At 39.2% G+C, this 16413-nt stretch overlaps 1 protein-coding gene and 1 pseudogene across 3 annotated transcripts in view; one reads left to right on the top strand and one right to left on the bottom strand.

Moving 5' to 3' along the window:
- The window catches only part of CEP135 (centrosomal protein 135), a 75489-nt gene extending 64390 nt beyond the window's left edge, over nucleotides 1–11099 (bottom strand). The window contains exons 1-6 of one of the 3 annotated variants that reach the window (XM_025887597.2): nucleotides 10874–11099; nucleotides 7645–7802; nucleotides 5996–6186; nucleotides 4893–5060; nucleotides 2243–2384; nucleotides 304–388 (exon numbers count right to left, since the gene is read on the bottom strand). In XM_025887597.2, coding sequence (XP_025743382.1) covers nucleotides 304–388; nucleotides 2243–2384; nucleotides 4893–5060; nucleotides 5996–6186; nucleotides 7645–7757 — 699 coding nt within the window. In that variant the 5' untranslated portion in view covers nucleotides 7758–7802; nucleotides 10874–11099. Of the gene's footprint in view, nucleotides 1–303; nucleotides 389–2242; nucleotides 2385–4892; nucleotides 5061–5995; nucleotides 6187–7644; nucleotides 7803–10354; nucleotides 10450–10517; nucleotides 10712–10873 lie in introns of those variants that run through there. The other 2 variants (XM_073891716.1, XM_025887598.2) reach the window with 2 other exon arrangements.
- Nucleotides 9706–9802, top strand: LOC112836171 (U2 spliceosomal RNA; annotated as a pseudogene).
- Nucleotides 11100–16413: the final 5314 nt, after the last annotated feature.

Raw genomic sequence — 16413 nt, 5'->3', positions numbered from 1 at the left:
ACCTCCCAAGATGAAAACAAGTAATATGGTTACAATATTTGGGGAGACAGATGATTCACCTAAAGAAGCCCCAAAAAAACTACTATTTGCCTCAATGCAAAATGGACTGGACTGTTTGCTCTAAAGCCATCTAAGCCACTCCAGCTATTATCTCTATTAACAAATTGGTGGAAAAGATAAAAGCTGTATAAAAATTCAGTATCAGTAATATCAAATATAACCCAACTTTACTTACAATCACAGCATACCCATCTCAACAATGCAACCATGCATCCCTGTTATGGAAGTAAATAAAAATCCTACCTGCTCCGTATAATCTCTCAGTCCACTTTCCATCATTGCTAACTTTTCTTGTAACTGGTGGACTTCCAGTTGCAGTTCTTGAATTCTGAAACACATTTATAACTAATGCCAATATACTTTTTTAAGAAATACCAAAAAAAAACCAAGAAATGAAACTAGGTATGTTCTCCTATAAATTCTCTATTTTCTATTTCTCAATAATGTATGAAGTACCGTACCAAAGGGTTCCAAACCACATCATAAGTAGAGTACATCATCTTGGAGATTTAACTTTATAAGAATAAAGAAACTGAGTGTTAAATAATTTGAAATTCAGATACATTATGCCTACTGTTGCATTTTGATCCTTAAAACTCTTTGAGGTATTGCTGCCAATTCTTAAGTTCAGGAAACTAGAGGGTCTAGCCCAGAATTCACATTCTGAAGCGAAATAAGGGACTAAAGTTTGTTTTCTGACCCTAAATGACCCTGTATATTCTAATGAACTACCCTGCAATCCTAGAGAAAAGAAAAATATCAAGAAATACTATAATTTACCAAATAACTACAGCAAAAACCTACTCCTCTCTGGAACTTGTTAATTCTAACAAAATCAAGATTTGTCAAAATTATCTCAATTCTACAACTACCCAAATGTATTTGTATTACATCAAACTTTGCCAAACATTAACATAAATATGACATAACCACTTTCATATTGGAAAAATAAAGCCTGAGGCCAGGTCTGCTTTTAAGAGAGATTTTCTGTGAAGTAGAGTGAGGCTGGCACACCTTGTCCCTGCTGTTACTGGAACCAGTATTTTCTACTACTCTAGGTTTAGGAGAAAAGTAGGTATGTAACTGCACTCATATGTATGCACACGAATTACTTGGAATACAAACAAAATATATATGTGCAAAAGGAAACAAACAAGATCAAGAGACTAATGCCACCTATGATGGTTTGACAGAAAAGAAAGATGTTAAAGAAAAAGATTAAAGGCAGAAAATGACAAACGTGCAGACCAAAAAACTCCTTAAATACACTACCACACTGCTGAGAAGTCCTAGATTACAACTGTAACAGAAAAAAAGAACCCCACAAAATATTTCACAAGTTCAGATAACTGTATAAACATAGTTATGTAAAACTATGTGAGAATAACTAAGAGATCCTAATCAGTACCTCCACCAATGTTCCTTTAGATTGTTATGAGATTAATGAAGTGGAAAAACTCTCCCATATTCTCTGTATAATCTACAAAATAAAAAGTTATCCATACTAACCATTTTTACTACTGTAGTACATATTTTAAAAAATGTTTTTCCAGCTATGACCACAGATGCTGTCATGAGTGTTCTTTTGCTCCTTTGAACCTCTTAAAATTTTCTTAATGGCATTCTGTGTATTTATCTCATTTTTACTATTAGAATGTAAGTTTCTCAAGAGCAGCAATACCATCTTACTCATCTTTACATCCCCAGGACACTTACATAGTGACTTCCCCAGAGACCTTTTCTATATAAAATAGAATTTATATCTGATTCCAATTTAAGGAAAAAACAAGCACACAGCTAGAGAATCATGAAAAAGAATTTCAAAGCCAGTTACAAATCTATTCATGTTCATTGGCATTTGACATATCTGAAGTGAGAGAGTCCTGCAAAAAGACGAACTGGGTGATGAAACTAAATATTAAAGCAACTCTACTAAAATAGGTTCTAGATGGCACTAAATTATTTTTAAAGTAAACATGGACAGAACCATTGAGATCAAAGTTCCAAAACAAGTAAAAACATTCTATATTTAGGATACATTCAGAAAGTACTTCCTCAGTGTTCATGCAAAGTTCTGTGCTAGGCCCTGGAGATATAACAGTAAAGACTGGAGCCCTAGCATCAAGAAACTTAGAGTTAATCAAGTGATTAACTGAAACCAACAAAATATTATTTAATGCACCTGTTATCAGCCACCTGCAGGAGGTCTGCAATGTAAGGGTCATCAGGCTGCGGAACTGGATATGAACTGACTTCGGAGGGAGGGACTGGTTCATCAATCTGCATACGCTGGCGCCTGAAAGCAATACTTCTTTTTTTGCCACCTAAAACACAATGTGTGTTTCAAAAACATTTAAAAGAAACAAATATTAGAATTAAATATTCCAGAAGGTTAGTCTTTTTGTTATAAAGGGTGTCTCTAGCTCATATTACCTAGCGATAAAATACCTCCTCCCTTGTATATACTCACCCCCTGATCTTTAACTAAACAATGCATTCCTGAAAACCTCAACAAGACACAGTTATAAAACAAGTTTTATTTTTGGCATGCTTGGTACATATATCCAGATGTAATCTGTTCCTCTATTAGATGGGAACAAGACTTTGACAAGATTAAAAGTTGAGCATGCCTTGTAGTATTTGCTCTTATGAACTCAAGAAATCATCATCAGCAGAAAACTGTCAAATGAGCTTAAAGCAGTGATAAAGTAAACTTGTTTATTAAGCAATGCCAAAAGAGCAGATAACAGAAACTTTATGCAGCAAAATTAGTATTACATTGAATTAATGTCATCTGTAATATAAAATGATGCTATAACCTGAATTAGTGGGGAATGTCTACTTAATTATCCTTAAAACCATCAGGAGTAATTTCTTTTTATGGACATATACATCCAAATTACACAGATAATTTACCTTTCCCAGCACCTGGCCAAGATTAGACATGCACTTGAAAAATGAATTTATCCACACAAAGAACAAACAAAATCTACAATTGTGGCTTTATTAGAATCCTGACACATTTTGTATACATGTATCTCTTGTTTTGAGGATGAAGAAACTGGATCAAAAGTATTTAAATGATTTGCTTGTAGTTACACACCTAAAGAAAGTAAACCATTTTCTCCTTCCCTTACTTCCTGGTTTTCCTCCTTGGTTGTTCCTTCTCAGTTTCTTTTAAAGACCCTCTCCTTCCACCAGTCCTTTAATTACCAACCTTTCCACAGGACCTGTTCTCTCTTCCCAGTCTACATAATCTTACTAGATAATTCCCACCGCATCTATAGCTTCAATTCCCACAATACTCCAATGACTCCCAAATTTGAATTTTCATTTGGGACTACACATCTAAAATCAGATCTACATATCCCACTATGTACTAGAAATCTCAATGTGGATGTTCCATGGGTATAACATTTGACACATGCAAAAGTGAACTCCTGCTCTGCTTTCCACCTTCTCTAAAAAATAGTACCATCATCCACCCGCTCATTCACTTGAAACAGAAATCTGGGAATTCCTCTACCTCCCAAGTCTTCCACATTCAGTCACTGAATTCTATAGATTGTACCACCTGAATCTCTCTGGAATCTGCCCCATTCCTCTCTCAGGAAACCTGATTATCCTCATTTTTCCCCTTAATCTTCTAGTTACTTCCAAGACCTTCTCCCATGTTTCTTGATCTTTTCTACCTTTAGCCCACAGTCCCCCTCTCCATCTCATTTCCTGACATTTCCATCCCCCCCTGATTCCGCTTGGCTACGGGCACACCATAAAATGACTGTGTGTGGCCTTCGTCACCACTTCAAACTGTGCCAGTGTCTAGAACTCCAACTCCCTTCTGATCGCAGTCTTCATGCTCCTAATTCCTCAGCCTCCACCTCGTCTCATAATCCAGCACTTTCCTACACCTCACTCACTCACTCCCATCATCTTCAGCCCATGATTCAGACATCTTGACAATCTCGTCACTGGTACTGGAGATTCTTCCACCAACTTTATGCCTGGACCACCCTCAACTCTGGATATGACCCTTCCTTTCTTTTCTCTTGCTACAGAACTACTGAACATAAAGTAACATAAAAGTAAAATAAACTAAGAAATACTGAAAACACAACATTCCCAATTTTTTTAATGAGTATAGATTACCTTTATAACTAAAATAATAATGGTAACATTTGGATGGCATCCCTCAAAAGAGTTCCTTTTTTAGCTTGTGGATCTTCAGATTGATAATTCTGCCGTTTTCATTTCATTTCCTTAAAGTCAGGGCCGGCTTGTAAGAAGTTGTTAAACAACACCCTAAGTGTGAACTGTCAACCCTCACCCTAAATCTTCCCTGTTCAGAGCACCACATGAAGACTTCACTGGGTTTTATAGTGGCTTTCTGATGTTGGTAGTCCACTGGAGACTAGAGTTTGAAAGTTGTTGTATACTGCTAGTGACTGTCTGCCCATGTCCTCCTGAAATACCAGGATTGTTTATGACAAGTATTTTTGATAAAGCTGAATAGTTTGACTTGGGAAAAAAAGAATACTAAAATAATAATTTAAAAAAGAAGTTAAAATAACAATTAAGGAAATAAAACTCTGGGCACTGAAGTTAGACTACTTGTATCTAAGAAACTACTATTATATAAGTTTCTAGGTGCATGTATAAAATACTACCTAGATCTTAAGAAATAAATTTAAAAGTTTATGTGACAATCCAAAATCATCTTTACAAATACTAAAGTCTAAGCATGAAAATCCAAAGTCTTATTTTAGTCAACAGCTTTAACATTTTTAAAAGATTAGACGTGTATGATTTGTTTTGAGACGGGGCAGACTCACCTGGAGTTTGTACTACAGCATGCAAATTCTTTTCTTGAAGTTGTTGAATTCTTTCATTCTTAGCTTTGCTCTCTTTCTCCAAAAGTTTGAGTTTATGAACATATTGGTTATTTAGAAATTTCAGATCAGTTGTTTCACGTGCACACTTCTTCAACGTAGTTTTCAACTCTCAAAATGAAAAAGATTCAAAGACCATTTTACAGATCAGGAAATCTATCAAATCCTTTCATTTCACAAAATACAAAAGTCACATTAATTTGAAAGGCTCCATCTGATTCTTACACAAGCCTTTGTCTGAAAGGCTATTACCTCTTCCACCACTATTAACAAAACTACAAGTCACTAAACAAAAAAGGGAATCATATTTTTCTTCTGCTATATGGCTTAATATAAATTGTGGCATTCGCTCCAATCCAGTAAACTGGGTATGTAGCTGAGGGCTTATATATTCATGCCAGGTATCAGGGCTTTCTACTGATATAAGAAAAACTTATAGTAAGATAGTCATACAATTACCCTCTGTCTGGTACCTTTGAAATCATTCTATTCAATCTTCCAGCTCGAAGACGGGGGTATTAAAGAATCAGAATGATACAAGGCTTTCACCTCATTTTAGTCCTCTTACTTTCAGAAAGGGAAAAATGAAGTTGTTTCAAGGACATTTCTTTGGTTTCAGCATTTAATGTTTCCTAGAGCAATTTTTTTATTAATAAGATTTATTGAGTATAGCTGACACATGTTACACTGATTTCAGGTGTACAACAGAGTGATTCAACCTCTCCGGAAGTTATGTTACGCACACCACAAACGTAGTTACCGTCTGTCACCGGGCAACGCTATTACAACATCACGGACTGTATTTCCTATGCTGCGCAGCTTTCTACAGCAATTTTAATTCTAAAAATTTAATCTACATATAGTGAGGATGATTATAGCTACGAAATGCAAATTTATTTTCCTTGTTGGGAACTCTTCAATGCACTCTACGTTATTTCAAGACTGTTAGCAGGAAGACTACCACAACACTATATATAAGCTTTTCCTACAGAAAAAACTTTTTAGGCAAAAAATATGGCATTTTAAAAAAAATCACAAAATTTTACCTTTAATGTGTTGACCTGATTGTTCTCTCAGTTTCATTAATTCCAGGTATAATTCATTATTTTCCTTGATCAATCTTGCATTTTCAAGTTTATAAGGTTCCAAAACAAAATCAAAATTGGCACTTTCTTTTTCAGCTTTCACAGTAGATAATTTTGATTTCCGAAGACTTTCTGTTGTATGAACTAGGTCACTGAAATTAAAGAACAGAAAATGTAAATACAAGGAAACATTCCATTAACTTTTAATAACTAAAAATATATTTCAAAAAAGACTTAAATGTTAACACTAAGTGAGATCAAATCTAAAAACAAACAGAAACACTAGGAGTCTTTCAAGGTACCAGGTGCTCAAAAATTTCTCAAAACAAGATTAAAAGTTATGAAACATACACATAGTTAGAATCATCTTTCAATCTCTCCTCTCATTCATGCCCCATGTCCAATTAATCACCTGATCCTGTGGAACCTGTGAAACTCACCTGTACATTCAGCAAAGATTTACTGAATGCTAGCATATAAGAATAAGAATTGATTCCTTACCTCTAAGAACACAAACCAGTAGAATATTCACTCCATCAGTATTTACCGAGCAGGGAACACAATATAGAACACAGCTTCACAGAGCTTATATCTTACTGACAGTTTGTCAAAAGTTATAATACTATGTGATAAACAACAACTATGTGTTCAGCCTGTACTAGATATAGCAGAGATAAAGTCAGTCTCTAGTCTTATGGAGTTTGCATTCTAAAGGAAACACAAAAACAAGTTTCCAACAATGATAAGTAGTGAAGGTAACATATAGCAGATGTGACAATCTTGCAGGCCATAGAGCTAAACAAGCATAGGGCAGGAGGGAGAGGTCAGACGGACTTCCCAGGCAGACAGAATAGCACATGGAGAGACCAAGAGGAGAGACTGGTCGGGAGTGTTTATGTTTAGGGAGCTCCAAATGGTTAAATACATAGGAGACGAAGGTGTCGGAGTATAAGATCACTGTGGAAAAAGTCTGCCAGTTTCTTAGAAAGCTAAACATACTTCACCCACCCTCCAACCTTGAATCAGAGCTAGAACTAGATCATGAAGGGTTCTGGAGGCCATAATAAAGAGCACGAAATATCTTTCCTCCATTCTCTCCTTACCATCATCATAGCTTGTAGCCCTACTGCAAAAGCTTTCTAAGCAATTTCCCTGCTCCAGTCTCAGGCAAAGAACAAAAAATGGAAAAGAACAAAAGCACATAGAATCTTTCAATTAAAGTAACATGTAACTGCTAAAGTAATGACCAACCACATATGAACCTTTATCAAATCACAGTAATTAAAGACTAATGAGGCAGACAAAGAATACCCAAGGATATCAGAAAATCACATTAAAAAATGGTAATTCTATTCACGGAGAACTCTCAGAAACATCTACTCTGAACAGTAGAGTATGAAAGGTGACCCCTAGAGTTTTGCAATGTGGAGGCCCTGAACTGATGATCTGGGAGTAGGATCTAAGAATAGATGAGCTTCAGATGACTGAAGGACTTAAAAAAACAAAACAAAACAACCTACCCATTTCTTTACTGTAACATGAAGTTTAATAGAAACTGGATAAATGGGATTAAGGATCACATGGGTTTAGAACTGTATTTTCATCTTTACCTGAAAAGTTTTTCTACCAATGGTAAACACTCCACTGTCAGAGTCTGGCGGTATCCCAACTGATCCAATCTTTTTCTAATATTAATGTACTTTCTTTCTGCAGCTGCAGTCATCTTGTCTTCCAAAACTGGTTTTATTCACTCCCCAAAATTAAAGTCCTGAAAGAGTAAAACATTATTCTGTTATTATGGCTATTATTACTATTTCATGATAAGAAGAAAAGATTCTTTCAATATGAAGCAACTATTTTTTTGTTTCTCTTCAGGTAGGCAGCCTTCTGGAATATTTAGACTTGACTTAAATGCAATGCTTATGATAGTCATGTTGCTGCATTAATAAACATTAATAAACCTATACGTAAAAGTTAAAAAAAAATATGGAGAAAACAAAGAATATTTCCCCAAGCCTGAGGTAGGCAGAGAATCTTTAGAGAAGCCTCTTTTGAAAGCACTAAATACAAAAGGAAAACCTGTAAGTTTTTGAACTTCATCAAATTAAAAATGTCTGCTCATCAAAATATTCCATTAAGAAAACAAAAAGATAAACGAAAGAGTGGGAGAAAATATCTGACAAAGGATTTGTATACGGAATACATAAAGAACACTTACAGTTCAATAATTACAATCTGGTAAGAAAATGGGCTAAAGACTTGAACAGGCACCTTGCAAAGATAACTGAACAGGAATAATCATATGAAAAGGTGCTCACCACTAGTTATATGGGAAATATGAATTAAAACCACAATGAAGTACAATTTCACCCATACTAGAATGGCTAAAATTTAAAGTATACGACCAAATGTTATCAAGGATTTGGGGCAACTGGAATCTTCACATTGCTGATGTGAATGTAAAAGCACTGTGGAAAAAGTTTGGCAGTTTCTTATAAAGTTAAACTTCTACCCTAGAACTCTATAATTCTATGGTTAGGTATTTATTCAAGCAAATGAAAATAAACATCCACAGATTCTACAAGAATATTCATAACAGCTTTATTCATAATAGCCCCAGACTGGAAACAACGTATATATCCATCAACAGCAGACGGATAAACAAACTATGAAATACTTGTACAATATACTACTACTCAGGAATAAAAGAGAAGGAAATACTGATACATGTCAACCACATGAATTAATTTGGAAAACATTACTTGAGCAATAGAAACCAGACACATATACTGTATCATTCTATTTACATGAAATTCAAGAACAGGCAAAATGAAACTATGTAGACAGAAACTAGAACAGCTGTGGCCTGGGTCAACAGGAATGGGTGGAGACTGGAAGGGTTAAGAATGAACTTCTGGGGTGATGAAAATGTTAATTGGGATATTGGTTACACAAGTGCATTACATTTATCAAAGGTTTTCAAATAGTACACTTGAGATCTGTGCATTTCGCCATGTAAATTTTACTTCTATAAAAAAAGACACAAACACATATGAATCTCTACACACATTTTTATCCTTGTTTTTTTCAATATTTATGAATATATTCTCTATCAATGTGCCCTGAAATGGAGTTCTCTAAAGATTGCTTGTGTAGGGGGCGCCTGGGTGGCTCAGTCAGTTAAGCATCTGCCTTTGGCTCAGGTCAGGATCCCAGGGTCCTGGGATGGAGCCCCGCATGGGGCTCCCTGCTCAGCGGGAAGCCTGCTTCTCCCTCTCCCTCTGCCCCTGCTCGTGTCCCCTCTCTAGCTGTCTCTCTGTCAAATAAAGAAAAAAAAAGATTGCTTGTGTAGAACCTTTGCTCTTTTCTAACTTTTGCCAGGTAAGTATAGTCCTAGTACTCATATTTCTCAGCCAAATAAAATTTTGTTTTAACATCTCTACTGTTTTTCACAATTTATGAAACGTGAATGCATGTGAATACATGCAAAAGTGATCCTCACAACCTACCCTGCAAAGGAGACAGGGCATACTAGACATCCTCTCTATTCAAAGGCGAGGAAAGGCTACCTCTAGAGAGCGACTTTTCCCAAACCACTTGGCCACAAAGAAGGTGGGCATTCACGTCTCCTGAGTCCTGGTCCAGTACTCGGGTTTCTGTACCAAGCTGCAATCGCTTCTTGGCCTTTTGGCTAAGATCAAGTGTTGTATCTGTACCAAGCTGCAGCAACTTACATCATTTATAATCTACTCCTTTCTACAAACCTTTCTGTCTCCACACTCTTGTTAACCTTTTCTTTTAGTGGCATCCCCATGGGCTTTCTAGGTTCCTTCCACAGAGTGACCTGACTGATGCAGGGTGTTTTAGAGAAACTCCTGGAGACACTGGAAATACACCTGTCAAGAACTAGCAGGGCCTCACCACTCAAACGTTTCTCCTCTTTGTCTGGTACCAGCTTCGATTACCCAGAAATAATACTTCCTCGCATACTGGCTGAACAGGGAATGAATACGAGTCAAAAAAATCATCGAAACACAGGACAGATGGAAAAGAGTAAAATCCCTCCAAGAACAAAAAACATCCTCACCTAGGGGCTGCTGTCTTCCCCCACCTACATCACCCAAACACTGTGGCTATACTGAAAGTTTCTAGCACAACATAAAAGCTTAGGTTTGGAGGTCCCCCGCGCATACGTGTTTAGAACTACTCACTAGCTTACCTCTGGGAAGGTGGGTGTCTGAAAGCCAGTACATCTTATTTTTACAAAAGTAGCCTGTGTGTATGTATACACAGGGGCTCGAAACAAAACAAAACACCAACCTTAACTTAGGTTGTCTCGAAGTCCTTCCAGACTGAACTTAAAATAGTAGAGACTGGAAGGTAAAGGGGATGTTTTCGAAGATGCAGGGCAAAGGTTAACAAATGGCTCCCGTCCTACGCTTTTGGGTACTTTGTTTTTACAAAGAGCCTGTAAGATTCTTACACGAGAGAGCACTTTAACTTTTCAAACAACCCATCAGTCGGCAGTAGGCGGGTGTGCACACACCGCACAGACTCCCGCAGCGAGCGGCGCGGAAGGAAATAGGGAGGCTCGAGCGGCCCCAGGTCGACCTCCGGACCGCAGCTTCACTGCCGGGTGTCGAAGGGGAGGGGTGTCGGACGTGGAGCCGGCGAGGAATCTCCGCGCCGCACCCCGCCCGGACGGGCCCCACTTCCTCCCCAGCCGCGCGGCCTCCCTCCCGGCAGCACCCGGGCCCGGCCCGCGGGGACCTCCCGGGAGGCCACGGGCGAGAACGCCACCGCCACGCTCTGGTCTCCCGCCCCCACAGCTGCACTCACCCGCAGCTCCAGCCGCCGCTTCCTCCGCCTGCGGCCGCATCGCCCCTCGGGCCTCGCCTCCCTCGCTGGCTCCTTCCGCCCCAGACTCCGGCTCCAGCGCTAGGACAGTTTGAAAATGGCGCCGAGAGACTATCCTAGCCGGCGCGGAGTCGGCGCCGCGGTTGCCTCGGTAACGGGAGCGGCGCAGGCGATGCGCGGCGCGCGGCGGGGGCGCGCGCGGCGGCGATGGCGGCGCTGGGCCCAAGTGCCCGGAAACGCAACGGCCGGACAGCGCGCGGCCACGGCGCCTCCTGCCGGTCGGCAAACCCCGAACTTCAGCGGATGCCAGAAATGATCCCTCCCCTTTGCGGGATTCGTTGCCTGTCTACCCCGCGCAGGGTTAAAACGCTGTCCAGCCCTTGGTCCCTGCAGCGGATAAGCCCTCACCCGTCGGGTGAACGCCTGCTGACCACGAAAAATCCCATCTAATAATCACGTTTCTTTGCAGCTTTCCCTGATAAAATTATTGTTGCCACACCCCTCTCCCTGTAAAGCGGTGTAGACACATTTATTATACTCATCCCATCATGAGTATAATATTAAGTTTTGATTCCACGAATTATGGCTCATCCCATCAAAACGTAGTTAGCTGTATGTCTCTCCCTGGCCCCCGCACAACTGAATTTTTTGAGTCAGAGATTATTTTACTCAGCTATGTTTCCCTAGCACCTACCACAATAAACATTTGTGAAGGGAATTCAATTGAAATAAACTGGTTGTGGGGTAGAGAGCTTGCTCACTTAAAGAAACCATATAGGTCAAATCCTCGAATTCCACGTCTCCTCTGAAGATTTCTGTATAATCAGAGAGGAGCTCAATTCCTTTCTGTTCACTACTCTCCCGAGTAGGCCTTACAGGCACAAAAGGTACTTAATCTTTGCATGTCATATGACTGCTCTGTGGGTTGTGAATAACTTTGTACCCATTCATATATAGACATACACATACGTTTCCATTATGTCTACTTGGTTTCCCCACATGTCTTAATGAATTGTTTTATGGAATTTCTAGGAGACAGTGACTTAGGTACTACTGTAAGTGGCTTTCAAAGTCTTGAACATATATAATAAACACATTTTTTTTTTTTTTTGCTGAACAAATATCTCTTTTGGAAACAGGGAGGCATAAATAAATTAATAACATGACAAAATAGCTGTGCAACAGGCTCTATCTAGTCCAGAAGACTGCTTGGCTTCCTTTTGCCCCCAAAACACAGTAATTAAAACAAAAATCAAAATCAAATTCAAAAGGTGGGTGAAACACTGATGTTATGGGCCAGTTTTGCCCCAGGGGACATGGAAGACCAGAGTCAGGTTCACTGCTGGACTCCAGGGCCTAAGGTCAGGATCCCTGGCACACACATACATATCTCTAGGAGGGCTACCATTCAACCCACTACACTCCCTTAGTTCTTGACATTTAGTCTGGTGAGCAGGAAAACAAACAATCATGACTATGTAATAGAACCACTATAAAAACCCTAAACAACAGGATCCAGAGAGTTTCCAGGTTGGTGAACACATCAAGGTGCTGGGAGGGTGACATGTCTGGAAAGGGCGTGGAAGCTCCATGCCCCTTCCCCTTCCTTGCCCTGTGCATCTCTTCTATTTGGCTGTTCCTGAGTTCTATCCTTTATAAGAAGCTGGTAATAGTAAGTAAAGTGCCTTTCTCAGTTCTGTGAGCCATTCTAGTAAATTATCTAACCTGAGAGAGGTCATGGGAACCCCAGTTTATAGTTGGTCCTACAGAAGTATGGCAGGCCCAGGACTTATGACTGGCATCTCAAGTAGGAGCAGTCTTGTATAGTCTTTTTTTAAAATATTTATTTATTTATTTGAGAGAATGAGAGGGAGAGAGCAGGCGCATGCGTGCAAATGGGGAGAGGGGCAGAGGGAGAGAATCTTCAAATCCCTGCCCCCTCCCCAAGGGCTTGATTCCATGACCCACGAGATCATGACCTGAGTGAAAACCAAGAGTTGGTTATCCAACCAACTGAGCCACCCAGGCACTCAGTCTTGTAAAGTCTTAACCTGTGGAGGCTGCAGTAACTCTAGGTAGTTAGAGTCAGAACTTAATTGAAGTCTGGACCACTTGGAAAAGACACTATTTGGTGTCAGGAGGGGAAAAAAACCAAATAATCTCTCATCTGGTGTCAAAAGTGTTGTGAATAAAAATAACTCACCAGGAAACAACTAGTATGTGCAGATAATGTTTGGGAGAAACTTAACAGAGATAAATTGAGGTTTCTTTTTCAGATTTCTTCTCTGTATTTTCAAAACATATTCTGCATATCTGGATATCATTAACTCTGCTGTTGTCACTGATTATCCCATTTCCCCTGTTAGACCATGAGCTCCTCATACTACACAGAAGACTAATGTGATCTTCTTTGTGCCCATAACCAAGCAGAGTGACTGGCACTTAATAAAAGATCAGGAAGGTGGGACACCTGGGTGGCTCAGTTGGTTGGGCGTCTGCCTTCGGCTCAGGTCATGGTCCCAGGGTCCTGGGATTGAGTCCCGCATCGGGCTCCCTGCTCGGTGGGAAGTCTGCTTCTCCCTCTCCCTCTGCCTGCCGCTCCCTCTGCTTGTGCTCTTTCTCTCTCTGTCAAACAAACAAATAAATAAATAAATCTTTAAAGAAAAAAAAAGATCAGGAAGGTGCTTTGAATTGAATAGAACTGAATGAACCAGATCTTCTGACCCCGAGTCCTATACAACACAGTTGCCTCCTTACAGTGACTGGCCCAAAGATGGGGCTAAAATATCAGTATGACCGCTAGCTAATTCAGGTCCTTTTATTTAAGCAGCAGGGACTCAGTTTCCCTATTACCACAGGTGTGTGGTTTGGCTGGCAACCTGATTTTTACTGGCAGATAAGGATAATGGTTACAATAGTTCCCGTCTGTCTGGAGCCTTGCAGTGGAGCCTCTGTAGTGACTTGGCTACAAAAGACACTCAAGCTGTGTAAGTGATCAGATGTTATGAGAAGCTATTCTTTAGCAGCAGAGACACTAGAAAATTATTTCCAAGAAAAGGTGGCTTTTAAAAGCACAATGCTAAAGCATCTTAATGACATAGCAGTTTCTTTTGTTTCTACGGAGACATCAGAACTTTTCATTGCATAATGCTAGTGCAAGGGATTACACCTTTTATTCACCATTCGGAGTCAGAAAGAATAGAGAGAAGAGTAGGGGCTCTGCCTGAATGAAAAGATTGATAAACACTAATATATATATTTAAAAACTTTTTCTTGCACTTCAAAAGTTCTATGGTCAAAAGACAAAGGATAGCTGGGAAAAATATTTACAACTATTACCATAGACCTTATATATAAAAACTCAACAGTAAAATGACTAACAAATAATAGAATACAGTAGGAAAATAATTTTAAAATGAGCAAAAATATGAACATGTAATTCATCATATGGCTTTTTACCCATATGAACAGGGACTCAAATTCACTGAAAATAAGAGGCATGTAAATTCAAAGTAGTAGAGGTGTGAAGGATGAGTAGGTAGCCAAGTAAAAGGTAGAAAAAGGCAATAAGCAAGGATACAAATAAACTAATGTTAGTCATAATGCATCGAGTGCATATTAGGTTATGTTGTAAGTACTGTGCATGACTTATAGGTACTAGTTCATTTAATCACTATAGTAACCCTATGAAATAGGAGGTATTGGTATTTCCAGTATACTAACGAGGTTAACTTACTGGAAGTCACGAAGTAAGTGATAAGAGTGTTGGCTTCAAGTCTGGAAGCCAAAACAATTCTGTCAAGGAAAGGAACTCTATAGGACAATGGCCAAAAAAGAGAATGTTCAGATGATGATCAATTAAATTTTGTGGAGTTCTCAGGGTCCCAAAAGGTTACTTAGACCAGCCTCCCACATAAACACAGATTTCTGTGCAACTTCTCTAACAGATGGTCACCCCAGCTACCCTGTAGCTACTTGCAACAACAAGAGGACTCACTGCTTTTCAAAGCAGCTCATTGCATTGCTGAAAGCTTTGTTAGAGAAATTCTTCTTTATATGAAGCTAAAATCTGCTTCTCCTTGAGTGTGAGCAATTTTCTCTGAGCAATCAAAAGAACGTGAATCTTCTCCCTCATACATGTGATGACCCTTCAGAATACTCCAGATCCCTCAACCTTTGCTCACATGACATGGTCTCCAAGCTTATAACTTAACTGGCTACCTCCTCTGGAGTAGAAACACTCTAGTTTTTCTGTTTTCTTATTGTAATTTATACCTAGAAATTATTGTATCAGATTAGGACTGAGGACTGGGATATATTTGTTTCTGTCGATATATCTGGCACAGCACATTCAGTGTATATCAACACAATCTAGTATCACCTTTGCCTTTTTATAACTGAGTCACAGATTCAGCAGTAAAGAACCATACACAAGCTTCTTTCTATGGCTGATACCTTTTGAATATTTACTTAATTATCTTGAAGACAAATACGAGTTTTTGGAGCAGAGATCAAAGTTATTATTACTCACATCAATAACTATGGGTTCACTTGCCCAACGCCCCAGAGTGATAAGATGAAAGCCAGATGTTACCCAATATGTTCTGGGTTCTATACTGCAGGATAGTAAGCCCCTCTAAATTAAGAATCTGAGTTTCTATATGAGAGGGACAGCTCTCAGCCTTCCCTTCCTAAGAAAGGAAGAGAAACGTTTGCTGCCTATAGTATACTCATTTTCCTTAGAACGAGAAGGGAAAGGTCCTGGGTTCTTACCTTCTGGAATATAAATATGTTAGACCCTTGAACAGCATGGGAGGTTGGGGCACGGACCACTGCACAGTTGAAAATCCACATATAACTTTTGACTTCCTTAATACTTACTAACGGCCTACTGTGACCAGAAGCCTTACCGATAATATAAACTCGATGAACACATATTTTGCATGTTATATGTATTATATATTGTATTCTTACAACAAAGTAAGTTAGAGAAAAGAAAATACTATTAAGAAAATCATAAGAGAAAATACATTTACAGTACTGTATTTATTGAAAAATATCTGCATGTAAGTGGACCTGCATAGCTCAAACCCGTATTATCCAAGGGTCAACTGTAAATGTCTCCAGAGGGAAGACAAGAGAAGCCTCTCCTGGTCTATACCTCCTGGGATGTCTCCCTGGTTTCAGGTTGTGCCCCACTCTGAGAGGTAAATACATACATCCAGGAGGGAAAGCTCTCAGTTCTCTCATTATATTCTGCCACTGTCATATTTTAACTTCTACGGCTTGTTCTTTAAACCAGGTTCTGGTGAAACTTGCTCAGAAAGTCCCAAGTGTGCAGAAACATGAAAATACTTACTTGTTGACTTGGGCTGACTTTGCATCTTTTTCCTAGGCCCGGACTGGCTCTCTGATCCTCTCTCAGAACTTATCACAGGTTCCAGAGATGGAGACTGCATATTGGTCAACACGTATTTGGCTACAAGTATCAGAATGCCTGATGAATAATTGGGTAAGTAATC

The sequence above is a fragment of the Callorhinus ursinus genome, unplaced genomic scaffold (genome assembly GCF_003265705.2).
Source record: "Callorhinus ursinus isolate GAN/ISIS: 27379988/994484 unplaced genomic scaffold, GSC_fseal_2.0 scaffold4, whole genome shotgun sequence".
NCBI classification, from domain to species: domain Eukaryota; kingdom Metazoa; phylum Chordata; class Mammalia; order Carnivora; family Otariidae; genus Callorhinus; species Callorhinus ursinus.
This window is presented reverse-complemented; position numbering and strand designations above follow the sequence as displayed.